The sequence below is a fragment of the Monodelphis domestica genome, chromosome 2 (genome assembly GCF_027887165.1).
Source record: "Monodelphis domestica isolate mMonDom1 chromosome 2, mMonDom1.pri, whole genome shotgun sequence".
NCBI lineage: Eukaryota > Metazoa > Chordata > Mammalia > Didelphimorphia > Didelphidae > Monodelphis > Monodelphis domestica.
Genome location: NC_077228.1, coordinates 162,805,992 through 162,833,186, shown reverse-complemented (window position 1 = coordinate 162,833,186; position 27,195 = coordinate 162,805,992). Strand labels below are relative to the sequence as shown.

Sequence of the window (27,195 nt, the reverse complement as noted above, 5' to 3'; positions counted from 1 at the left end):
CATTACCTAATTTTTCAGCCCTGATTTACTTAGATATCTTAACTGTGTATTTTCAGTTGTGTAAGAGGGCTCCCTCTTCTACTTCAAAAAGGGCTCCCTCTTCTACTCCAAAATTGAACAGCACTAGATATTTTATAAGGTTCAGTTCATGCATTGTTTCCCATATTCCATACAGGGAAAAAGGTATTGAAACAACTTTCCAGATAATTATATCCACAGTGTTCTTATTCACAATTCAGATTTCCAACTAGACAAACTTAAACTATTATAGATTTGATATGATTTTTTTAAGATTCACCTAAATGTGTCTAGTATGTTAGATATTTATTCTCTTGACTTTTAAGAAAGGTTTTGTCTCAGTGCCAGTACATTGAAAATAGATCAGTTATCCTAACCAACTTTATATTTTCATATAATAATTATGAACACTAACCAGTTTCAGTTGATTCAAGATAACTTTTGGAATAGAGTATCAATCTCATTTATCTCCATCATTCATTTTCTATAGGTTAAAAGTTTGATTGTTCTGCCAGTCACCATCATAGTTCACATTTATATGTTGGCTTAATAGTTGCAAAGTTCTTTCTTAACCTTTCCCAAGATAATATAAATAGTACAAGTTTTTAATCTCCATTTTATACATGAAGGAAAAATTAGGCTTGAAGAAGTTGTTCCTTGCTTTTATCCATGCAAGGTATAACTTCCACAACTACTATTCAGACTTAGATCTCTTCTCCCAAGTTCAGCGCTCTTCAGTTGTCATACAATAAGTTCATATCTAGCTTACATTCAAGGACATTTTTGTGTAGTTAATACTGAAACTGTAATAGTAAATGTACTTTTTTGCTATAATTTTCCTTCCTTCCTTCCTTGCTTCCTTGCTTCCTTGCTTCCTTGCTTGCTTGCTTGCTTGCTTGCTTGCTTGCTTGCTTCCTTCCTTCCTTCCTTCCTTCCTTCCTTCCTTCCTTCCTTCCTTCCTTCCTTCCTTCCTTCCTTCCTTCCTTCCTTCCTTCCTCCCTTCCTCCCTCCCTCCCTCCCTCCCTCCCTTCCTCCCTCCCTCCCTTCCTCCCTCCCTTCCTCCCTTCCTCCCTTCCCTCCTTCCTTTTCTTTCTTTTTCCTCCATTTTATCTCATACTTGTACCACAACACCATGGTAATGACTTCAGGGATGGAAAAGATGGTGTAACAGCCTGAGTTGTTGGAGAGATGAGGAGGAAACCTGTTAGTACATGGTCTTGACAGTGCTCTTGAATTTGTTAGCTGCCTAAAGCTGCAGTTTATAGGCCAAAAGGCATATCTTGAAGCCATATAGCCTGGGCAGGAATTTTTTAGTAGGCCTTTTGTCTTTAGTATGCATCATGAAGAATATGTGGGAAAAGCCAATGCCAAAGTAAGCACCATCTGTGTGGCAGAGCCTGGACAAATTAGGTGTGCAAATATCCATGCACTTGGGGACAGTAAGGCTTTACCATGGTCTCATCTAGTATGTCTGAAATTCCAGTGGGCAGTTTAGGATTGTTTTCTCAGTATACAGAGGGATAATAGTCATGGTCTTCCTGCTGGTATTTTTCCAACATCTGGGCGATGCCACAGTTTGTGGGGATGTAGTGGGCATGAATCAGGCTAGATAACATGTGGACTGCCTGTTCAGACAGGTCCCCCTTCAATAGGTTCCAAGTTGAGTATCATTCCTAGTGTCTACCTGTAGTAGAACACCTGCTGCACCTGTTCATTAAGCCTTTTGAGGCTGGACTTGTTCTGGATGTAGTCTTCCTCCACATCACAGAAGCATTCATTGCCCTGAAGTCCATAGAGGAATGCGATCCATGATACATCATCAGGCTGAGGCAGGCAAGGGAGAAGGAGAAGTTGTTCCTAGGTGTGGTAGCAGCAGCAACCTTTACCATCATTTTCTAAGTCCCTTAGAAACATTTCTTTAACCAGATTTTCTAGGATATCTCCCAATGAGATTATGATGATTTGAATTGGGAGTTTTTGGAGTTCAAAGAAAACAGATTCAAAAGGCTGTTGCAATGCTAAGCCCTGTTAGTAGATAAATAGCCATCAGAACCTTAATAGATGGATGTGACTTAATTTAAAATGAGGAACTCAAAGTGATTTTGTGGCAATAAGGATGTTCCTTATAGCCCATGAGCTCCCAATGCTGTAAGATATGTATCCAAAATTCATAGATTTAGAGATTTAGAGATTATATAGTTAAATTGCCTCATTTTACAGAAGAAACAGATAGAAAGAGGTAGTGACTTGCCTAAGATTACACAAGTGGTAGAGACTAGCTGGGATTTAAGCCCAAGTTCCTTTTTTTTTTTAATAAGTTTTTAGTGCTATTTCTTTTCTTTTTAAAATATCATCATAATTTCCCTCAATACGTTTCTCCACTTTCCCCTCCTAGGAGGCCATCCCATATAACAAATAGTATTTTTTAAAGAAAAAAGAGGGAAAAAATCAGCATAATTGATCAGCACATTGAAAAAGTCAGAAAATATTTGCCATGTCTAGCACTTGTTGACCTCTCACCTTTTCAGAGGGGTTGGGTGGGGTATCTTCTCATATCTCTTTTTTGGAACCATGCTTGTTTAGAATTTTGCTTTGTGTTTCTTTAATTTACAGTGACATTATTCACTGTATTCACACTTTGTGTTTCTTTAATTTACAGTGACATTATCATTATGTATATTGTTGACTCTGCTTACTTCACTCTTCATCAGACCACATAGATCTTTGCATACTTTCCTGTAGTCATCACTTTTATTATTTCTCACAGCACAGTAATATTCCATTATATCCAAGTACCACAATTCATTTGGCCATTCCCCTATCAAGAGAACTCAGGTTCTCTAATTCTGAACCCAGTGCTATTTCCATGACACCACAACTGTGTTGCCATTTGCCACCATGATCTTCTTGAAGATTTTGCAGTGCAGTTTTTTAAAGGTATATGATGGGGGTAGAAACCAAGATAAAAATTTACTTTATACCCATACCTTTAAGAGAACTCAGTTAAAAAAAATATGATAAATCAATCTACGTGTAAGTTTGCTTAGTAAGAAGGCAACATTGTTAAAACATTTAAGTTCTATATATATTGCTAAATAGTGATGTATATATTAGTTTCTTCTGTATACAGAAGGTACTGTAGATTTAATACAAGAGATAGAGAGTCTTTTGCATCCTGATTTCTACCTGAGATTGTTTATTTAGAACTAGAAGGAACGTAGCTCAGTTAATTCAACCCCTTCATTTTATAGATACAGAAACTGAAACTCAGAGACATTATGTGACTTGTGCAAGGTTATTCAAGTCACAGAGCCAAATTTTGAACCTCAGTTCCTCTGGCTTCGTGTTAGTATTAATTTGTTCATTCTTGACTTTGGGTCTGCATTGTTTTACTGCTTGCTTCAGTAAAACTTTTTCTTAGCATAGCTAAATTTAACTATCCAAATAGAGCATTAAGTTGTTTTGAAGGTCACTTAGCATGTGTTTCTTTGTTATATATCTGTCTTTTAATTTTTAAAAAACTTAACTTTTGTCTTAGAATAGATACTAAGTATTGATTCTGTTATAAAGAGTTTTATTTAATTACACTCTGTCTCATTAGGAACAGAAGTTTCTATATAAGAGCAGAAGTTACTTAATCTCATGCTGTCTCTTTAAGAGCAGTTTTTAAAAGGACAGATTTTTCAGTTAAACTCCATTTTCTCAGTCTTCCTAGGGAGTAGGGTCCCAGATATATTAGTGTTGTTCTCTTAGTCAAGAGGATCTGATGGTCACTTTTGAGAATTTGGGAGATAGATATCAATTGAGAAAGAGTTTGATTACTGAGGGGTTTTTCCTTCTCAGTACTTTGAGGGAGAAAAGTCTGACTCAGAGACCTTTTCTCCACAGCACTTTGAGGGGAGCTGTGGAACTGTCTGTGTCTGTATGACAGGCAGTTTATAACTGATAGTTAATAGAAGAATTATTTTAAGGAGTTTGTTATTGATTTAATGTTCATCAATTAGTCAGATAAATTAGATAGTGAATTTAATATTAATTAGAGAGTGTGGCTTTAGTTAGGCCTGTTTTGTCAGGCAAGAAGATTCTTAGATATAGGGTTTTTTAGAGATTTTAGTATAGGATTTAGATATATAGACATAGTATAAGAATTATAAGATATACTATCCTATTTCCTACCTCCTATTTCCTATTCCTACTCTCCTCCAAATAAATAGGTGTTCCTGGTGTATCAAACTGCTCTCTGTAGCTTTTATCAGACTCCTATCAATATTTATTAACTATAACAATTCCAAGGCAGAAGAGCGGTAAGGGTTAGGCGATTGGGATTACGTGACTTGCTCAGGATCATACAGCTAGGAAATGTCTGAAGCCAATTTGAACCCAGGATATTTATTATTTAATGTACAAATATGTAAATTCACACAGACTTCCATTAACTTCTTAAGCAAGAAGATGTTCAGTTTAGCATTTGTAAAAGTATAAATTTTATACTTTACTCATTTTGTCTTAAGTCTTTGCCTTTAGCTTCTGCTTACTTCCTAGCCAATCAACAAATACTTACTGTTTTCCATGTGCTAGACACTCATCACTGTGGGGAATCTGAGCTTACAGAGGAGACAGTCATAGCCTCCTTTTCTGTATCATGGTACAGAAGAAAAATTGCTAGATTTGGATTTAGAAGACCTTTGATGGTAAGCCATATCTCTAAGATCCAAACAGTAGCAAAAAGGTCTTGGTAGGTGTGTTTAGACATATGAGCAACCTGCATGCCATGAGCATTTCAGGCTTTGGGTTTGTAATTGCTCCACAAAGAGGAAGGAAAAGTATTCTGGTTACACCCAGGCACACAGGACATGACACATTCCTTAGACTTTCTTAAATCTGTTAAATTTTTAAGTATAATTAGATAACAATCAAATCAACAAGTATTTAATAAGCACCTACTATGTGCCATGTACTGTTCTGGGGATAAAAACATGAAGAATAAAGAGTTTACATTCTAATGGGGAGAGAATCATATATAAATATATATATAAAATAAACATGAAGTTGTGTACTAACAAATTCAAAGTACTTAAATACAAGATTTTTTTGTGAAGGTGGGTGCAATCACTTGGAGGAGTCAGGAAAAGCTTCAGTTCTTGAGTTATATGTTGAAGGAAGAGAGGGATTCTGTAATGAACAGGTGGGGAGAGAACACATTCCAGGGGTGGGAAATAGTTAGTGCATAGGTAAAGAGACAATAGATGGAGCAGTCTGTGTAAAAATTAGGAAGAAGACCTGTTCAGCTGAATTTAGGAGGGAGAGTAATGTCCACTCAGGCTGGAAAGATAGTCTGGTGCCAATCGATGAAGGACTTTAAAAGCTGAACAGTGGAGTTTACATTTTATCTTAGAGGTAATAGGGAGCTCCTGGAATTTCAGAATGTACCCCATCTCTAAGGCAGAAATAGAGTGGAAGTGATGTCACTTCCCTCTTCAGTTACCAAAATCTCCTATGACTAATTAAAGCATGAGTATTTCAGTGATAGAGTAAAATGGGAGAAGATGTAGAAAGAGAGAGAATGAGAATAAGTTTTTGGTCAACCTGAATTCTTTATCCAAAAGACCTCTCCAGTTTTATAGGGCAGTCCAAAATGGAGGTGTCATGAAAATTTCTTCAATGGATCCCCTGTCATATTAAGGCCAATCTTGCCTGGAGTACTTGTAAAGTTGTTCTAACTTTAGCAAGCAAGTAGGCTAGCTTTTTGTATGAGCCCCCAGTATATATAGAGCTGTCCCCAAATTATGTATTTAGAGTCTGTTGAAAATCAAATCCTTAGTAACTTGTGGGCCAAGGTTCCCTGATCCCCCAAGAGACTGGACTCAATCTTGGGAGCTAATTCATAAGGATCAATTTTTTTCTTTGTCCCATTGTCTCCTCTACTCATGGAAATTTCTCTAATTAAATCTTAGATATAGTTCATACTTGGGCTTCTCCAACTGTAATTAAAACATAAAACAGTTCCCTTCCCATTGGCTCTACCCTGCCTGAATGACCATTGACTTTGTTCTCCAAAGAGGAAACTATTCTGGAACTCTGGAGAAGGTGAAGGAATCCAGAAGAAGAAGAAAAAAAAAAAGGAAGCTGACAAACCAGCCTTATCTTTTTTCCATACTTCTGTTCTCTTTTCTTTCTTTTCCCTGGAGTGCAACAAAGGACAAGAAATAGGATTTCTTTATGCCAACCCTCTTCCTGTCTTGGGGCAGCAGCACATGAGAATTATATGTATTCACCTGTAGCTTCTTTGAGTATAACTTGGAGATTAGAGTTCTTGAGATTAGAATTTAATAACTCCAAAGCTGTTTGCAGCCAGGGCACTAAGAGACTTTCTGCAGAAGTGTATAGCAGAGAGACAATCATTTGACCTAAGTTCAAGTGTTCCCAAGCTTGAGACGTAAATTTTGAAGGCTCAGAGATTGAATTTTCTGGAGGAAAAATGGGATTGCCTTATATTGTGTTCCTTGAAGACAGAATAGATTGACTACATGGTTCCTGAACTGTATCCTTCTTGGAAAAAGCAAGTTCAGTGTGTAACTCATATCTTACAAGTCTGATGTGAAAAGATTACTTATTTAGCTATTACCAGAGTATATTTATCTTCTAGATGGAGTTTAAACACACAGGGTAGTGCTGTTAATCTTGTATGGACTATATAGGACTCTTTGGGGAAAGAAAGTCTCATTCATTGGAACCCCAAGTTCAATTACTTGATTGGGGAGAATTGATGGGCTTAAATATCTTCTGTATTTCTAAATCTGTATGGATTTCTGTGAGTCCTTTGAGTCTTCTGCATTTTTCATGGGGTAAAATAAAAACAAAGATTCACACAATTTACCTGTACTACTATGAATGCTTGTTTGGGAGCTGGGACCTTTTATTGGTGGGAATCTAGATATGAACTATCTTGAGCTTTATTTTGAGAGATTTGAGTAATTCAAGGTGATGAGAGCAAAGTGCCAAAGAGAGAAACTACCTTTCATGGATCAGCCCCAGAGCCTGGACTGGTCCACGTGATCTGAGAGCCTTAGAGAGTCTTTGGAACATGGGTATAGTTTTATTTCCAAAGGTAACTTTTGCTTGGGCGTTTCAGAATAGTAATAGTGAATCAGTGAATCTTCTCAGATAAAGTATCCTTGTAGGTTGCATCAGATTGACTCTAAGAAGTGACTTGTATTTTTTTTCAAAGTTCTTTATTGTATTAACAATCTCAGGTAACACCTTCCCTCTCTTCCCTTTCCCCCATTAGAGAAGGCTTCATTTGACAAAAAGATATACATATACATAAAACTGTCTTGTTTATTTTTATTCATCACTTCTTTCTCTGAAGATAGACATATTCAAGTCATTTTTCAAGTAGTATTTCTTTTGCTATATATAATGTTCTCTTAGTTATGCTTGTTTCCTTCTTCAGAATTTCCTGTAGATCTTTTCATGTTTATTTGCTTTTTTTTTAAATTAGCCTGCTCATAATTTCTTACACATTCACTTGTGTGTATTGGTTCTTCCTCTTTGGCATGGATTGATTCAGTGTCTAAGTTAGCCCACATGGGCCCCACAGTCTTCTAGTCAACCACCCAACCTCCATTTCTGCCATCTTCCTATAATGTTTCCCTTGATTTATATTTTAATAAACCATTTTTTTCTTTACCTATTTGAATGTCACTATGAGCATTAACAACGATTTGGGGCATCTGTAATAAGATTGCTAATGGAAATAATTTTCCCTACCAATAATTTAATTCACTAGAATCTAATGGTTCACAGGATCTCTCTTAGCTAATGTTTATGAGCCTTTATCTTAAAAGCACAAAAATCTATTAGAAGAGTTTCACAAATGTTTAAGAAAGATGGCACAGCAGATAGAGAGCCAGACCTGGAGTTAGGAAAAAACGAGTTCAAATGTGGCCTCAGACACTTACTCTGTGATCATAAAGTCACTTTGCTTCTACTTGCCCCAGGTCATCTGTAAATAGGGATATTAGTAGCATCTACCTTATCAAATGTTTTGAGACTTTGTCAAATCATCTTGACTTTCTCACAAGAAGAATATAAAAAGTGCCTATTATAGGGATAGTAAAGTCCTAATTAGAAATTCTTATTCTTAATAATAGTAATATGGATAGAGAGGGTTTGGTTTCCATGATTATGAATTATAGTAATAAACAATTCAAATAGACTAAGCAGTTACGTTTTGGTAGCTAAAAGAATTGCTTGTAAACAATGTCAAAAGAATTCCAGAGATCACTTTAGTGATTTTCCTAGCTTCCTGACTTACTCATAGGAAAAAAAAAAGACCCACAACATAGTCGTCCAGCATAATAGTCTATACAAAGCAGGCACTTAAACCTTTTTTTTTTATACTTAACAATACTAGTAGTGGTATAGTTTAAAAACATTTAAAAATGCTAAATTTCATTTTTAAAATTCTGAGGTGTTGCTAATCCTAGCCATAACCCCCTGGGGGCAGAGCTTCTTACACTCATGTGCCTACGTTTTCCTCACCATATATTGCAATGTTATATGGCTCAGATGAATCTGGTATGATCTCATAAATTTGTTATGGATCCAATTGATCAAACACATTTTTGAAATAAAGATCTCCTATTAGTCTAGAAAATAGGTAACAGTTATACCTTTTTGAACTATCAAAATATGATAGAGCCATAGTTCTATACAATTTCCAACTATTATAAGTAAAATTATCTTAGCTATTGATAATTGCCTTTATTTTGTTTTGGATTTCTTTTCTTCTGAATAACTGTGATATTTAATAAATGATTGTGACTTGAACTGAAATATCTATTTAGACATTAGATAAAGATGAAGAAAAATAAGTTAAAATTTCAAGGAATTTATAGTTCACTAAACAGGTGGGGTGAATAAGAGGAATAAAATATAAATTTGAATGGAAATCTGTAGGGGACTCAAGTTAGAGATCAGAGAGGGAAAATTTTTTTCCTTCCTTTGGGGTGATTGGAGCTTTCTTCTTTGTCAAATATGGTTAGAGATTAGTTGGGAGAGGGTTGGTGACAGATAGGGGGAGGATCAGTTTGGGGTACAGTGATTTATTATGTTTGTCATTAAAGTTCAGTGCAGGAACATAGAATTAAATAAATGAAATGCTATAAAATAAGGCTAGAAAGTTATGTTGGAGTCTGATGGAGAGGGCTTAGAATGCTAGTCTAAGGAGTTTGAGGTTTGCAATGGGTGTGGGGAGAACATTATGCAGTTTAAAAAAAAACATTTTATTTTTTCCCCAATACATGTAAAAACAAATTTACATATATATTTTAAAAATTTGAGTTATAAATTCTCTCCTCCTTCCCCTTCCTCCCTTATCTTCTTCCTGTCTGATATAGATTTTACATGTGTCATTCAGTTTTAAGGGGGAAATAGCATGTGCACAGCTGTACATTAGAAAAATTACCCTGAGAGAGACTAGAATATGAGAGCCTTCATTATAGTCCAGATGAGAGGTAATGAAAACCCAGGATAGGGGCTCTTAACTTTTTTTCAATAGACCCCTATTGCAATCTGGTGAAGCCTATAGACTCTTTCACAGAAAAATGATTTTAAATGCATAAAATGAAACACAGGGTTACAAAGTAAACCAAACATTAGTGAAAACAGATGTCATTTTTTTCCTATCCAAGTTCACTGATATCTATAAATTTGCCCACTCCACAGACTCTTTGTTAAGAACCCCAGAAGGTAATAAGAATAGAAAGGAAGGGGTGGTTCCAAGAGATTTTGTGGAGGTAGAATGAACAGCATTTGACAACTGGTTATATGTGACAGGTGAGGGAAAAAGAACAATTAAAAAAACTGTTGAAAAGTTAAGAGTTTAAATTATTGTGAGAATCTCATTACGCTTAACAGAAATGGAAAAATTAGGATGAGAGGTAGGGCAAAGATAATTGGCTTTCGAATGTGTTGAGTTTCAGATTTTGGTGTGGGATATTCAGATATAAATGTCCAACAAGCAGCTGGTAGGAAGTCGCAATGGGTAAAATTTAGAAGTTATTTGCAAAGAGGTAATAACTAAAACCAGAAGAGCTAAAGACAAAACATCTACATTTAGAAAGTGGAAGAGGAAGAAAAGCTACAGCAGGGAACAGAGGAAATGCTTAGGAAGGTAGAGGAAGCATAAGATTACAATGTCACCAAACTAAGGAAGATGGTATCAAGAAGGAATGATAGTCTTTCTCTGTTGTCCTATAGAGAGGTCAAGGTGAATAAGGACTGGCAAAAGAGAATTAAATTAAATAATTAGGTCACTGATGACCTTTGAGAACAATTTCAGTTGAATGGTGAGGGTAAGAGATTGTAAGGAGTTTTCATAGATCTAAGTAAGAAGCCCCATTTGTGTTTTTCTATGATAACAGAATGCTTGGGCTCTTGGTCAAGATCTGTTTATCTTTATTTTATAGCTCTGAACCAGTATATGACATAAGTATTGCTTTTAACTAAAGTTCACATTTATAATGCTATATTACCTTATTACACATGTATGAGGAGTAATTCCTGTTGTATGGTTTTTACAGAATAATTGAGTAATATTGATGCCAGAAACCTTTAAAATTATGGCACTGACTTTTATGTAGCTAGCCAGTGCTATTTTCAAATTCAAAATTTATTGAATTAATTTACTTCCAAACCCACGATTGCCCCTTTCCCAGACAAGTGCATTATAGTATTCACTACAATTTCATAATTACTTTTAATGGTTTGGGGGTTAGGTTTTTCTAGTTTTAGTTTGTTAAATATACCTTTTAAAAATGAACTTTTGCCACATCCTTGTAATTACTAAAAATGATTATTTGATGTTTTACAGAACCAGGCAAAATCCCTTGCAGAACAAAAGCGATTACCTTTTGCTACTGATAATGACAACACAAATGAAGAATTAGGTAAGATATTCTACATGTATTGATCTTTCATTTACATAGCTCTTATAAGCAAATTCAAAACAAGATGATGGTCTTATGTAAAGCCAGTATAGGCCTGGGATAACTCAAATCTGGCTCTTCCACCATTTAGCTGTGTAGGCTATCCAAGTCAATCAACTTTTCTGGGCTCAGTTTCATTATTATGAAAGGAAGGGGTTGAATCCATATATAATCTTTCCGGTTATATATGCTTAGTGTTGTGATTCTAAGAAAATTAATAGTTATGGTCATGGGTAGTTGTATTTCTTTTCTATGGGCTTCTCTTTTGCTTAAGGGAGCTGGGAGAGTGAGCCTTGGAGGAGGTTCTACATTCTATCTGTGCATCTTTTTATATTGTTCCTAGTGGGTCTGTGTTTCCTAGCATGTCTTGTCCATTTCCTTTTCCCCTACTCACATGTGCTACAAACACCCTGAATAAGGCTCTCATCACTTCTGGCTTGCACCATTAAAAAGCCTTCTAACTAGTCTCCTTGCATATAGCTTCTCCCCTTACCAAGACATTCAGCATCCAGTTGCCATGTTACTATTTTTGAGGCACATGTTTGACTGAGTCATTCTCCTCAAGAAGCTTCAATGACTCTTTATTGTCTCTAGGATAAATGATAGCCTCCTCTGACATTTAAAGCTCTTCATGTTCTTTTTCTAGACTGTCTTTTTTTTTTTCAGAATGATTATAAATCCCTATCTCTGCCACAGATAACCCAGACCTCCTCCATTCCACTCCCAATACTCGAATCTACACATCTTCTTGGTACCTCCTGAGCTCCTCTGGACTGGTCAACCTGCTCTTCTGCTTTCCTTTCCCAAATGCTATCTGGATTGCCCTTCTGTCATGAATTAAACATAAATCTGAACTCTTTTTCATGTGTTGCTTCTCCCAAGTAAAACAGGATCTCCTTAAGAAATCAACTTTCTATTTGTATCCCAAACACTTAGTACATAGTAAATGTTTAAGTGCTGTCCAATTCCATTCCCACACATGGTGCATTCCAGATAAACTGATCTGCTTGTCCTCCATACATGACATTCCATCTGCTGTCTTCATGCCCTGAATGAACTATGCCAATAATGCTCTTCCTCTTCCTTTCCAAGTTCCTCTTGAAACCTCTAGTATCCTTCAGAGGCTCAGTTCAACAAATCTTTTTGCATTCCCCTAATTGTAAATCCTTCAATTATTTTGCATTTATTGTGTGTGTATGTATTTGTGTTTATATTGTATTCCATCTCTTTCCACCCCTAGTAGGTTATAAACTCCTTTCTTGATTTTGTATCCTTTGTGCCTGGCATAGTTTCTTACATTCAGGAGACAGTTAATTAATAAATGCTATTTGAATTAAATAGAAATGTAATTTTTTTTCCTACTTGATGGGTAAAAAAAATCCTGGTGTTTGTCATAAAGTGACAGTGATTATTCTAGGGGAAATTTTAAACAACTTCTGGAAAAATTGTGGTTATAAGTTCATTCTCTTTGCTTTTTTCTGGATAATCGTACCATTCTCAGTTTATTTCTTTGAGCTCTTCCTTTCAGATCTGTCATTTTTGTTTATAGTTGTCAAGCCTTTTCCCCAATCAAGTCTGATTTTAAAAATTATTTTCCCACATCTTCTACTTCTTCTGATTATTGACCTTAACCAGAGAATTTATTCCATTCCTTCAAATTTTTTAGACATTTTGTCTCTATATTTTTTACTTTTTTTATTAATTTTTTAAATCAATGCCAGAATTGTCCTTACTAATACTAGCAAGATTCCTCTTTGTTTTTTAAAATGTGTTTCCAATTTAGATGTGTCATGGTGTTGGTACTATCTCCCTTTTTTAGTCCAGCATTGGAATTAATGTTATTTTTACCCTTCTGATGACTCCTCTATAGGGTCTTTTAATTCAAAGTATTTGCTCATTGTCTGAGAAACTTTGCTGCTGATCATGCATTTTCTCATCTTTTCCTTTTCATTTCTCCAAGGGATTATTTTCTTTTGAGTCTCTGTTTGATTGCCTTTCCTCTCCTTTTCAAAATTTATTAATATATTTAAAAGGCATTTTTATCTGTTAATAGGGAAGATTGAGTAGCTGAACTATTTCCCACCTCAGACACCATTACTTTGCCAAATGTTACTTTTCAGACAACCAGGCTATAGAAAGTATATCTAATCCTAAAACTAGGCTGAATATAAATTATTTTTCTTGGATTCATACCATATTTTGAAATGAATTAGGATTATTATCATTATTATGTATAATGTTGTGAGGTAAGTGAAACATGGGGTTGCCATTTATTAGAGTTTTCTATTTTGGATTAAATTAGCCTTGTCTATATTTGTTTTTAGACTGTCATTATATTATTAGCTCTTAATATAGTTTATTTTGTTAGTGAAAGATTTGGACTAAGGTAACTTTTTTTTAAAATTAACATATTTAGTTTTTTCATTTCAGAAAGTTAATTACCAGTAAGAAAATGATGAGAATTATATTTGGTTGCTTGAATGGAAATTAGATGGTCTACATCAGTGATGCTAACCTAAATAGAAAAAGAGACCATTAATCTATACATAAAGATCCTTGTGAGCTGCATACCAAGTTCTAAAATGCAGTGATATCTATGTTTTATTATGGTAGATGACAGTCAGGTAGGCCAGTGGATTAAGCCATGGACCTAGAGTCAGAAAGACTAGTGTTCAAATCTACCCCCTGCTTTGTGATCCTGGACAAGTCACTGTTTGCCTCAGTTTCCTTAGCTCTATGATGGGGATAATAATAGTATCTACCCCCCAGAGTTGTTGTGAGGATAAAATGAGATAATAAATGTAAAGTGCTTAGTACAGTGCCTGACATGGAGTGTGTGCTATATAAATGTTAGCTATTTATTATTATTATGGTATTTATTTTGTTAAGCATTTCCCAATTACATTTTAATTTGGTTTGCCTATCCAATGGACTGCATATTTGATACCTCAGGTTTAGATATAACCTAAAGTGAACATCCTAAAAATATCTACTTTATCCTGAAAAGCTACATCTGACTCTAGCATCACCAGAGGGCTACTTCTTTAATTCCTGTATTGACAAGCTGGCACAGAAGGAGGCAGCTCACTTCTAGTCTTAGGATTCTATTGGATAACCTTAAATGGTTGGGTTTCTAGTATTGTTGTTCACCAGCTCCCATGAGTGTGCCTTCCATTAATAATCAGGACCTAATTACCTTTTGGAAAAGGTATTTACTCAGGTAAATAGTAAGTACTTACTGTTAGAGTAATAATAAGTTTAGCAAGTTATAATAAAAACTTTTAGTCCAAAATATTTCCCCTCATCATTTCCTCCCCCACCAAAAAAAGTCTGGAGCTCACTATATCATGAATATGTATAGAGTCCGTGCATAAGGAGAATGGGCTCAGCATTAATAGTAGTGAGACATATGTAGAGAAGGCATGTGTGTGAAAAGGGGTAAATTACCATTCCTGGTTACTAGGAGTCCTTTTTATCCTTCATGGTGCCCTTATGGAGTTTGCCTTAGGTGTAACTCTCTGTTGGGCCAGCAACTTTGCCAAATCTCAATGGTTCATGCTTCTGGTGAATCTACAGTCAGGACCTTTATTAATTATTGTTCATCTTTAGTTTTTTATATAGAATTGGAAGGAGGATGGTGAAATATAGGCAGGAACTCACCTGAACTCTGCCAACATTCTGCTCCAAAAGAATTTTAAAATAATGCCTCAAACCAAATTCTGGAGCAGCAGAGCCAACAGAAAGTCAGGTGCAATAATTTTCTGGCCTAAGACAGCTTAGGTGGTTGGCAGGAAAGGTCTGGCACACTGCAGCTGTGGTCAGGCCCAGAGCCTAGCATAGTTAGTGCCTTGGCAAGTGCTGGGTTCAAGACTCTTTTGCATTGCTCATATGTAATTCCTTGCCCCAGTTCCAGGGCAAAGATAAAGTGCTAGTGCTTGCAATTGCAGGGAAACAGGGTCATAGTTTCCAGGCAGAGAAGAGTGCTTGTGGTCACTTACAAGGGAATAGGGAATGTGGTCTCAGTTCTGAGACAGAAAGCAATTAGAACTTGCTTGCTGGGGGCCAGCTGGGTAGCTCAGTGGATTGAGAGCCAGGCATGGAGGTGGGAAGTCCTAAATTCAAATCTGGCCTCAGCCACTTCCTAGCTGTGTGACCCTGGGCAAGTCACTTGACCCCCATTGCCTAGCCCTTACCACTCTTCTGCCTTGGAGCCAATACACAGTATTGACTCCAAGATGGAAGGTAAGGGTTTAAAAAAAAAAAGAACTTGCTTGCTGCTGAAAGAGAGCAGACAATATGAATGCAATTTCAGGCCCAAGAGGACTATCTGGGGACAAGTTCAGGAAAACAGTGTCCTCACTTCTTAAGTCATACCACCTGGGAAGCCCCAAAAACTTACAGACCCCCAGAAATAGCTCTGAAAATAGCAGTACAAGAAACCTGAATCTTAGGACAGTACCTTCTCCACCCAAATAGCAGAGCCCAACTTTAACAAAGTTGAAAGACAAGAAATAGGCTGAAACAGTGAGCAAATAACAAAAAAAAGAACCTGACCATAAAAAGTTACTATGGTGACAGAGAAGATCAAGACACAAACTCAGAAGACAACAATATTAAAACAAATACGATGTTTTTAAGAAAAATGTAAATTGGACACAAGCCCAAAAAATTCCTAGAGCTAAAAAAGAATTTTAAAAATCAGAGAGATAGAGGGAAAATTAGGAAAAGAAATAAATGACACAAGATAATCTTGAAATTAGGAAATCAATAGTTTGGCAAAAGAAGCACAGAAAAATACTAAAGAAAATAACATTTTAAAAAATAGAATTGACCAAATGGTTAAAAGAGGCATTGGAATCCACTAAAGAGAAGTACTACTTTAAAAATAGAATTGGCCATATAGTTAGAGGAGGTACAAAAATTCATTAAAGAAAAGAACTTTTTAAAATGTAGAATTGGCCAAATGGGAAAAAAAGGTACAAAAGATCATTGAAGAAAATAATTTCCTAAAAATTAATTTGGGCAAGTGGAAGCTAATGCCTCCACGAGACTTCAAGAAATAATAAAACAGAGTCAAAAGAATGAAAAAATAGGATAACCTGTGAAATATCTCATTGGGAAAATAGCTGACATGGAGAAGAGATAATTTAAGTATTATTGGACTACTTGAAAACCATGATTTACAAAAATAGCCTAGACATCACATTTCAAGAAATAATCAGGGAAAACTTCTCTGATATCTTAGAAACAGAGATAAAATAAAAATTGAAAAAATCTGCTAGTCACATCCTGAAGGAGACCCTCAAAATGAATACTCTTAGGAATATTATAATTCGAGAGTTCCCAGCTCAAGGAAAAAATATTGCAAGGAGCCAGAAAAAAATTTTTTAATATCATTGAGACAGAATCAGGACCACATAAGATTTAATAGCTTCTGTATCAAAAGATTGGAGTGCTTGAAATATGATATTCCCAAAGGTCAAGGAACTAGGATTATAAGCAAGAATCATTTGCCTTGCATAACTGAGTATAACCTTCAGGGAGAAAAATGAATATTGAATGAATAGACAACTTTCAGACATTCTTTATGAAAAGACCAGAACTGAAAAAGAAAACTCGATTTTCTTTTAATTCATGTTTTCTTCCTCTCCTCATCCTTCCCCATTCCTGGAGCAGAAAACTTGATTTTCAAAAAGGTAAACATAAAAGAGTAATCATAAGGGATTCAATAAAGTTAAACTATCTACATTCCAACATGGAAAAATGGTACTTGTATCTCTTAAGAACTTAATTATTAGGACAGTTAGAATGAGTATACCTAGACAGAGGGCATAGGTGTGGGTTGATTATGATCAAATATTTAAAGAAAATAAAATTTTTCAAAAAAATGCACTGGGAAAAGGGGAAAGATAGAGGAAGAATGGGGGAAATTATTTCACATAAAAGAGGCACAAAAAGAAGAGTTTTATGTTGCAAAGGAAAATGGGGGTGGGAATAATTCTTGAACCTCACCTTCATTGAAAGAGTAAATAACATACCTACTCAGTTGAGTCTGGAAATTTATCTCACTCTATAGGGAAGTAGAAGAGGAAGAGGATAACAGAAGGAGGGGGGAGGGTGATAGAAGGTAATGCAGATTAAGGGAGGTAGTTAGAAGTGAAACAGATTTTTGACAGGGTGGGGGGAAGACATATGAGGGGGAAGGATAGAAGGAAACATAGCAATCATAAGTGTGGGTGTGAAATGTGATTAGGATGAATTCACTGATAAAATGCAGATTGCAAAATGAATTAAAAACCAGAATCCAGCAATGTTGTTTAGAAGAAACACACAGACACATGAAGAGTAAAAATAAGGAATGGGAGCAGAGTCTGTTATGCTTCAGCTCAGGTGAAAAAGCAGGGATAGTAACCGTGATCTCAGACAATAGCAAAAATAGACCTAAATAAAACATAAGCAGGGAAACTAGAATTTACTAAAAGGTGCCACAGACGATGAAGTAATATCAGTAGTAAACATAGTTTAGTACCCAGGTCTTAAAATAAAAGTTAAATGAGTTACAGGAGGAAATGGTAAAACTATACTAGTAGGGGACCTCAACTTCCTTCTCTTGGAAATTAACCATGAAACAAACAAGAAAGAAATTTAGGAGATGAATAAAATTTTAGAAAAGTTAAATATTATAGATCTTTGGAGAAAATTGAATGGGAATAGAAAGTAATATACTTAATCAGCTGTACTTGGCACCTTCACAAAAATTGACTATGTATTAGAATATAAAAACTTACACCCAATTCTAGAAAGCAGAAATAGTAAATGAATCATTTTCAGACCATAATGCAATAAAAATTAAAGTCAATAAAGGGCTATGGAAATATAGATAGAAAATTAATTAGAAACTAAATAATCTAATACCAAAGAATAAGTGAGTCAAAGAACAAAACAGAAATAATCATTAAAAAGAATGTCGGCAATGAGACAGCATTTCAAAATTTGTAGGATGTAGCCAAAGTAGTATTTGGGGGAAATTTATGTCTCTGAATGCACACATCAGTAAAATAGGGGAAAAAGCAGATCAGTGAACTGGGCATACAACTTAAAAAAACTAGGGGGAAAAACAAATTTTAAATCCCCAGTTAAACACCAAATTGGAAATCTTAAAAATCAAAGGAGAAATTAATAAAACTGAAAATTAGAAAATCTTTGAACTAATAAGGTCTAAAGGCTGATTTTATGAAAACAGGAAACTAATAAAATAAACAATTGGTTAATTAAAAATAAAGAAGAAAACCAAATTATCAGTGTCAAAAATGAAAAAAAAAAAGTGAATTTGCCACTAATGCAGAGGAAATTAAAGCAGTTGTTAGGAGCTACTTTGCTATGCCAATCTCACAGTCTAAGCAAAATGGTTAAAGATTTATAAAGATAAAAATTGCCCAGATTAACTGAAGAATACTTAAATAATCACATTAGAAAAAGAAATTGAACAAATTATTGGTGAGCTCTCTCAGAAAAAATCTCCAGAACCAGATAGATTTGCAAGTAAATTCTACCAAAGGACTCCATCCAAATTCCTTCTAGAACACAAATATGACATTGACATCTAAACCAGGAAGAACAAAACAGAAAGAAAACTATAGACCAATTTCCCTAACAAGTATTATTGACAAAATTTGAAATAAAACACTAGAAAGGAAATTATAACAACATATCGCTAAGATGATACATTATGATCAGGTGGTATTAATACCAGGAACATAGGACTGGGTTAATATTAGGAAAACTCAGCACAATTAACTGTGTTAATAACAAAATCTGTAGAAATCATATGGTTATCTCAATAGATGCAGAAAACACTTTTTGACAAACTACAACACTTATTACTATTTAAAACACTGGAAAGCATAGGAATAAATGGAGCTTTCCTTAAAATGACAAATAATATTTATCTAAAACTATCTGCAAGCATAATCTACAGTGGGAATAAGCTAGAAATCTTTCCAATAAAATCAAATAGGAAGGAAAGATGACTTTTATCACCATTGTTATAAAATGTTATACTAGGAATGCTAGACAGCAATAAGAGAAGAAAAAGAAATGGAAGGAATTAAATTGGCAATGAAAAAATAAAACTATCACTCTTTGCAGATAATATGATGGTATGTTTAGAGAAGCCTAAAGAATCAACTAAAAAACTAGTTGGAATAAATAAAAGGCTGAGTTGAAGGATACAAAATAGGCCCACATAAAACATCAACATTTCTATATATTACTAAACAAGTCCAGCAGGAAGACATTAGAAAGAGAAATTCCACTTATAATAACTATAGACAATATAAAATACCCGAGAGTCTTCCTGCCAAGTTAAAACTAGAAACTCTATGAACATAATCACAAACCCTTTTTACATAATTAAATTCAGATCAAGCAATTGGAGAAATAATAATTTCTCCTGAGTATTCATGCCAATAATAAAAATGACAATTCTTCCTAAATTATTCAGTGCCATACCAAACTACCAAAAATTATTTTGTAGAGCTAAAAAAGAATAAAATTCATCTAGTGAACAAAAGATTAAGAACATCAATGAAATCAATTAAAAAAATATGAAGTGGGGAGTTAACCTAGCAGCACCAGATCTCAAAGTGTATTACAAAATGATAACTGTCAAAACAATTTGGTATTGGATAAGAAATAGAGTAGTGGATCTGTGAAATAGATTAGGCATACTGTACACAATAGTAAATGATCATAGTAATCTCATGTTAATTTGATGGACCCAAAGATCCAAGCTTGTGAAATACTCACCATTTGGCAAAAATTTCTGGGAAAACTGGAAAGCAGTTTGGCAAAAATTAAGTATAGACCAACATCTCACACTTTCTACTAAGATAAGGTCAAAATAATTACAAGATTTAGACAAAATGTGAAATAAGCAAATTAGAGGAGCATGAAAAATTATACTTGTCAAAACTATGGATGAGGGAAGAATTTATGACCAAACAAGAGATGGAGAGCGGAGAGCATTACAAAAGGGATCATTTGATTATGTTAAGTTAAAAGATTTTGGACAAACAGAACCAATGGAGTTAAGATTAGAAGGAAAGCAAGAAAGCGGGAAACATTTTTTACAGAAGATTTCTCTTATAAAAGCCTCATTTCTGAAATACATACAGAACTGAGTCAGATTTATTCCTCAGTTGATAAATGGTCAAAGGATATGAACAGACTGTTTACAGAAGAAGAATCAAAGCTATTTATAATCATGAAAAAATACTCTAAATCATTACTGATTGGAGAAATACAATTTAAAACAACTCTAACATATCACCTCACACCTAGCAGATTGGCTAATATGACAGCAAAGGAAAGTAATAAATGTTGGAGGGGATGTGGCAAAATTGGGGTGCTGTTGCATTGCTGGTGGAGTTGTGAATTGATCCAACCATTCTGGAGGGCAATTTGAAACTATGCCCAAAGGGCGATAAAAGACTGCCTGTCCTTTGATCCAGCCATACCACTGCTGGGTTTGTACCCCAAAGAGATAATAAGGAAAAAGACTTGTACCAAAATATTTATAGCCATACTCTTTGTGGTAGCAAAAAATTGAAAAATGAGGGGATACCCTTCGATTGGGGGGAATGGCTGAACAAATTGTGGTATCTGTTGGTGATGGAATACTATTGTGCTAAAAGGAATGGTGAATTGGAGGAATCTCATGTGAACTGGAATGACCTTCAGGAATTGATGCAGAGTGAGAGGAGCAGACCCAGGAGAACATTGTATACAGAGACTGATACAATGTGGTACAATCGAATGTAATGGAATGTAGTAGAGAACTACTAGCAGCAATGCAATGATCCAGGACTATTCTGAGGGACTTATGAGAAAGAACACTAGCCATATCCAGAGAAAGAACTGTGGGAGTAGAAACACAGAAGAAAAACATATGATTGATCACATGGTTTGGTGGGGATATGACTGGGGATGTAGACTCTAAATGATCAATGATACATGTAAAACCCAATGGAATTGCTCGTTGGCTACGGGATGGGGGAGGGAGGAGGGGAGGAAAGAACATGAATCATGTAACCATGGAAAAATATTCTAAATTAATCAAATAAACAAACTTTAAAAAAAAGAAAAGAGAAATGACAAATGTTGGAGGGAATATGAAAAAATAAGGACACTAATGCATTGTCGGTGAAATTGTGAACTTATCCAACCATTCTGGAAAGTGTGACAAGGAAATCACTTTAAAAGACTGATATATATTAATTTAAGGTCACCAAGGAATTCAGCTATGTAATTCCTAAATGAAACTCAAGTCAGCAGTCAACCTTTTATGGAGGTTTTAATTACAAACAGGAGGAAGAAAGGTATGAGAGAGAGAGAGAGAGAGAGAGAGAGAGAGAGAGAGAGAGAGAGAGAGAGAGAGAGAGAGAGAGAGAGAGAGAAGGGAATAGGGCTTAAATACCCCCTCTGTTTAGGCTGGGCCAAAAGGCCCAAGCCCTTAGATAGCTGAGGCAAAGAAAAGAGATCAGTCCCTATCACTCACGTGACCAAAATGGAGAAACAGTCTCAGGGGCCTCCACCTCCAGCTTCCTTCAGAGCAAAACTTCTCAGAGCACAACCTCTCAGAGCAAAACCTCTCCCACCCCTCCAGTCCTCAGACCCCGCTGTCTTTAAGGAAACCATCTAAGTTCCCTTCCCTCAGTTCTCACATCTACCAATCACTGTCCATGTCTTCCCTGTGCCAATGGTGACTCTAGCTTAACCCAGGACCGCCCAGAGGTCTGTGGCTTTGCACATGTCTGTTGAAGGTCATATTCTCAAATAATTAAATCTTGATCCTTTCCTGCAACCCTTCTGAAATCCTGTTACTCTTGAGTAAGGTGGAGATTGGAAGTTCCAAGACCTGGTTCTGTCATTCCAAGTATCTCTATTGTATCATTTCTAAAATCAATCATGACTCAAAGAACTTCCTGTTCTATGCTTAAGCATAGGTCAAAGCCCTTTCCATTGTTTAGCAAAAGGTTTCTGTCCTAAAGTAGTCTTAGTTAGGGAGGAGAAGGATCCTCCCATGCCAAGGGGGTTCACATTCCAATAGAGTTCTTACTATCAGTAGGAAATTTTTTCCAAGTATGAAATTTTCCAATGGTGAAATTTCCAACATTCATAAGTCTAAGAAATTTTAAGGTTTACAAAAGCAATTTGGAATTATGCCCAAAGACCTCTAAAACGGGCCCAGAAATACCACAACTAGGTCACTACCCCCAATGACATCAAAGAAAAGGGGAAAAGGACTTAAATATACACAAAAATATTTGTAGCAACTCTTTTTGTGGTTGCAAAGAATTGGAAATTGAGAGGATGCCCATCATTTGGGGAATGAATTCATAACTTGTACATGATTGTAGAGGAATATTATTGTGTTATGAGAAGTAATGAGCAGGATGGTTTGGAAGATTATATGGACTGGTGCAAAATGAAGTGAGCCAAACTAGATGATGATTGTACATAGTAACAGCTATGTCATGTGATGATCAACCATAAATGACTGCTATTCTCAGCAACACAGTGATCCAAGACAATTCCAAAGAACCCATGATGAAAATTGCTGTATGTATCCAAAGATAGACCTGAAGGAGTCTGAATACAGTTCTAAGCATATTTTTTTACTTTCTTTATTTTTCTTTTTTGTTTTTTTTCTCCCTCTTTTGGCTTGCATTTTCTTTTGCAACATAGCTAATATGGAAATATATTTTGCATTATTTCACATGTATAATATATATCAAATTGCTTGCTTTCTCAAGGGGGGGAAGTAAGAGAATTTAAAGCCAATTAAAAAAAGAATGTTAAAATTTATATTTAGTAACATTTAAATAAATAAAAGTAATTTAGGAATAACAAATCAATAAAAATTTTCTATTCTGTCATACCCCCTCTCCATTGAAATGAAAAAATAATTCTATTTCTAGGGAGTATTATACATATATAGTTGATCATAGAATGTTTAATTGTCATATGGTGGCTGGGTAAATGAAAACATTTTGCAGGTTTGGGGGAATGACTCTACTTCTACTCTTTGGACACCGTTTTAAATCTTTAAATAGATTTAGAGGAAAATTAGAGTTAATTATTCTAATTTGTTTTATGTTCTGTGAAATTTATTGTTTTCATTCAACCATTTTGAGATCTACTGAACTCTTACTGACTCATTTGGGGTTTTCTTGGCAAAGATACTGGAGTGGTTTGTCATTTCTCCAGCTCATTTTACAGATGATACACTGAAGCAAAGAGGGGTTACTGACTTGCTCAGGGTCACACAGCTACTAAGTATCTGAGGTTAGATTTGAATTCATAGCATTCTTTTCACTGTGTTACCTACCTGCCCTTAATTATTTTATGCATTAATTTTATGTGTTAATTTATTTCCATTTTGTTTTGTTTTCTAGCTATTGCTTATGTACTGATTGGCAGTGGTCTCTATGATGAAGCAATAAGACATTTTTCATCTATGCTCCAGGTAATTTTTTATCTAATATGTAATGTAATTTTAAAGTTTATGGGTCTTAACCAAGATAAAGATTTTTCCACACAGGGCAAAATATTTTCTATGAAATGATGTTCAGGGCTCTTCCAGATTTAGATGGTTAGAATAATTGTTGGTCTTACTGTTTCTTCTCTTTTTTTTGGCTGTGAAATTAATTTATGTTTTATTGATCCCAAGAGCATCTATATAAATTTGTAAAATAGTAATGTATTAATATATGCGAAACATTTTACTTTGACTTTAGAATAGAGCTATGCTGAATCCAAGAAGTAATTTGTAATTATAAAACCTAGCTTACAAGCAGAGAATCTTTGAATTAAGATTAAGTGATGTTGTCTTTTTAAAAAGAAATTGGTTAGTTAAGAAGATCCATTTATGGTTTTGTTTCTGTATAATGGTATAATTTCTGCCTGTGGAAATATGTGGACCATCAGATAGATTGCTAGCTGAAAGCATTTATTAGGAGAGGATATTTACATTCAATATAAGGATATTGAAAATAACTTGTAATTCAGATTCTTTGTTTTTCTTTCCTTTTCTAATTGTTTCCTAAATGTTCACTATAGGTACTCATTACATTTTGTTAATATCCTTTCTTAATTATTCTTCATTTTCTGCCTCAAGCACTGCTCAAAGATTTTGTTTCTGTACATGCAATTGTTGTGAAGAGTATCAAAGTATAACCAACTTAAGGGTTTATTAAACAAAAAGTATTGATAAGACAGGGCAGCTAGATGATATAGTGTATAGTGTACTGGTCTTGGAGTCAGGAAGACTCATCTTCCTGAGTTCAAATCTGGCCTCACTTACTAGCTGTGGGACACTGGACAAAATCACTTAACCCTATTTCCCTCTGTCTCCTTGTCTGTTGTATAAACTGGTGAAGGAAATGGCAAACCACTCCATTATCTTTGCCAAGCAAATGTCAAATAGAGTCATGAAGAATCAGTCACGTCTGAAAAACAACATTAATATAATAAATGTTTATATTGTAGTTTGGAGTGCTAACTTTAAAAACACCAATTTTTATTTTTTAGTTAATTACAGTATGACCCTAACTTTGATTTATTTCATTTGAGAATCCTAGGACTAAGTTGTTATGGATTGTCATTATTCATTCATTGGGCTTCAGGGTTGAGTACTTTATGAATGCTTTTTTAAGTGTACTGGTTGCTTTCCATTGAAACATTATAAAAATTGAAGCCTATTACATCAAGGGAATCTTCCTGGATTGAGAAAGGAAGGGCTTACTTATAGTGGGACAATTACAAGAGCCAACACTGGTTTATTCCTAATAACTAATTTGAAACAAGCAATTATAGAAATCAATAAGTGTCTAATTTATTCATTATTCAAGAATTTTTTTTCTTGGCAACCTTCCCTTTACATGTGTTTAAGGAGAACAATCTGTTAAGATTTTGCAAGCCAAAAAAAAACCTACTTACAATTTTGTAAATGTAAACTACATCATTTACTAGCAGAGTAGACTTGAGAAAATATGATATTAAGTATGAGCATAATGCATTTATAATGATATGTATTCCTGCATAGTTTTCTTTTTGAAGTATGTTCTAGGGGGCAGTTAGGTGGTTCAGTGGATTGAGGGCTAGGCCTGGAGACAGGAGGACCTGAATTTAAGTCTGGCCTCAGACACTTCCTAGCTCTATGACCTTGGGCAAGTCACTTAACCCCCATTGCCTAGCCTTTACCACTCTTCTGCCTTGGAACCAATATACAGTATTGATTCTGAGATGGAAGTTGAGGGTTTTAAAAATTAATTTTTTAAAAAAGAAATTTGTTCAAGATTATGAATTTAGACTCATTTTTATTGCACTTCATTATACTAACTACTCCTAGAAATAATTACATGATGGCTGAAAGAATCAACAATATAAAACCTATAACTTATTTGCTGAAGGAAAAGTTGTATAATTGTTTAAAATACATACATTGTGGAAATTGGCATACTATGAATGGAAGCTGCTTCTTTTTTTGCAATGAAATTCCAGAGGGCTATAAAAATGTTATCCCTATCTTGTTCACTGAAGCTATTGCCATAGCATTCTTCAGATTTAACTTTATATTTTCATAATGATTTATAATCTTGTTTATTAGCATTCCTTCACAGAAATTTTGTTTTTGGGAAGTGGAAATGTTGATTAGAAATAAGAGCCCTTCAGTCTCTGCCTCTGCTTCCCTTCTACTGGTACTCCCCAAACAGAAGCTATTTCAAATCTCCTGCTTGAACTAACTCAGTGGTATTATTCTGTTGAAGAAAATCATTAACCGAGGCATATATCTGACCTAATTAGTAATTAGTATTTTATTTATTAATGCCTTGCTATGTTTTTGTTTCCTTGTCTAGGAGGAGCCAGAGCTTGTTAGTGCAATTTATGGCCGAGGGATAGCCTATGGAAAGAAGGGACTACAAGTGAGTATTTGATCATAGCAGGTTCAATAGAAATTACTGTGTTGATTTACATCATCAAGGAATAGAATTCTCACCACATATTGAAGCATAATGCTCTAGATGCTATAATTTTATTTGAATATTTTTTCATAGAAACATTTCTAGAATATATTGCATAAGAGGAAACAGAAAATCTATGAAAAATAGAAATTAAAAAAATAGTAGTCTAGAGCCATTTGGTATAAGGGTCAATAGCTCTCTTCATCTCAGCAGTCTTTGAGGGCATTCTGTAGTAAAGCCCAGGGAAGTAGTCAATCATCATTGTTTACCCTTGGACCATATAAGAAAGGTGTAACTATATTTTACATACTCCATTTAGGAAGATAACTGAGGTGGATGAAATGCCATATTCATTCGGCCGATATCTAAGCTTATAGCTCCTGCTGAAATTTGATTTGGACAAAAAAGTGTTGAATAGGATCTGGATTCATATATTTCCAGGGTTGATGGAGAATCAGCAAGGTATAGACTAGAGAGAAGTGTCCAACATACTACTTCCAACCCTGCAGCCTGCAATACTCTCTAGGGCAGCCAAATAAGATAAAAATGTAATTAGGGAATATTTAACGAAATAAATAAAACATATTAAAACATAGATAACATTACATTTTAATACTAAGTCAGTATGTAGCCACAAGGATTTTTATGTAGGATTAGTGGCCCCTGTTTCTACTTGAGTTTGATAGCACCAGTGATATTGGAAGACCTCTGGATTAGAATTAGAGGGTCCTTATATACATGCAAGGACCTGTTTGGTGCCAGGGATACAAAAAACAGGATAAAAATGACTACTTTTTAGAAGCTTCCAAGCTATTAGAATTCTTCTCTCTAAGCTTCAGTTTCTTCATCTGTAAAATGATGGAGGTTATTAGACTTGATGACTTCTAAAGTTCTTCTGAGTTGGAAGTCTATGATCCTATGGGAATTTAAAAGCTCCATAGGCAAAAGATCAGGGTTGAAGACATGTTGGGGAACAAATGGACCTTAACTTCAATGAGGAACCATTTAAATTCTCATGTGGTTTCCTTAGGCTTCTTTGAATAAGTGAATAAAAAAAACAAAAGTGCTTTTTAAAAAAGTGTTCTTATATTACACAAATATTACCTTGAACATTTTTAGTACTCTTCAGAGTTCAGACCAATACTCAGGTATTATTTAAT

At 34.9% G+C, this 27,195-nt stretch overlaps 1 protein-coding gene and 1 pseudogene across 7 annotated transcripts in view; one reads left to right on the top strand and one right to left on the bottom strand.

Annotated features, from left to right (window-relative positions):
• The window catches only part of TTC13 (tetratricopeptide repeat domain 13), a 104,469-nt gene that overhangs the window by 32,399 nt on the left and 44,875 nt on the right, over positions 1–27,195 (top strand). For all 7 annotated transcript variants that reach the window (XR_008916269.1, XR_008916270.1, XM_056816145.1 and 4 more), the window contains exons 3-5: positions 10,895–10,970; positions 23,468–23,538; positions 25,931–25,996. Coding sequence is in view for 5 of the 7 variants with exons in the window: in XM_056816144.1 (XP_056672122.1) it covers positions 10,895–10,970; positions 23,468–23,538; positions 25,931–25,996 (213 nt within the window). In the remaining 2 variants the exon portion in view is untranslated. The remainder of the gene's footprint in view (positions 1–10,894; positions 10,971–23,467; positions 23,539–25,930; positions 25,997–27,195) is intronic.
• LOC103103039 (casein kinase II subunit beta-like) lies at positions 1,124–2,801 on the bottom strand (annotated as a pseudogene).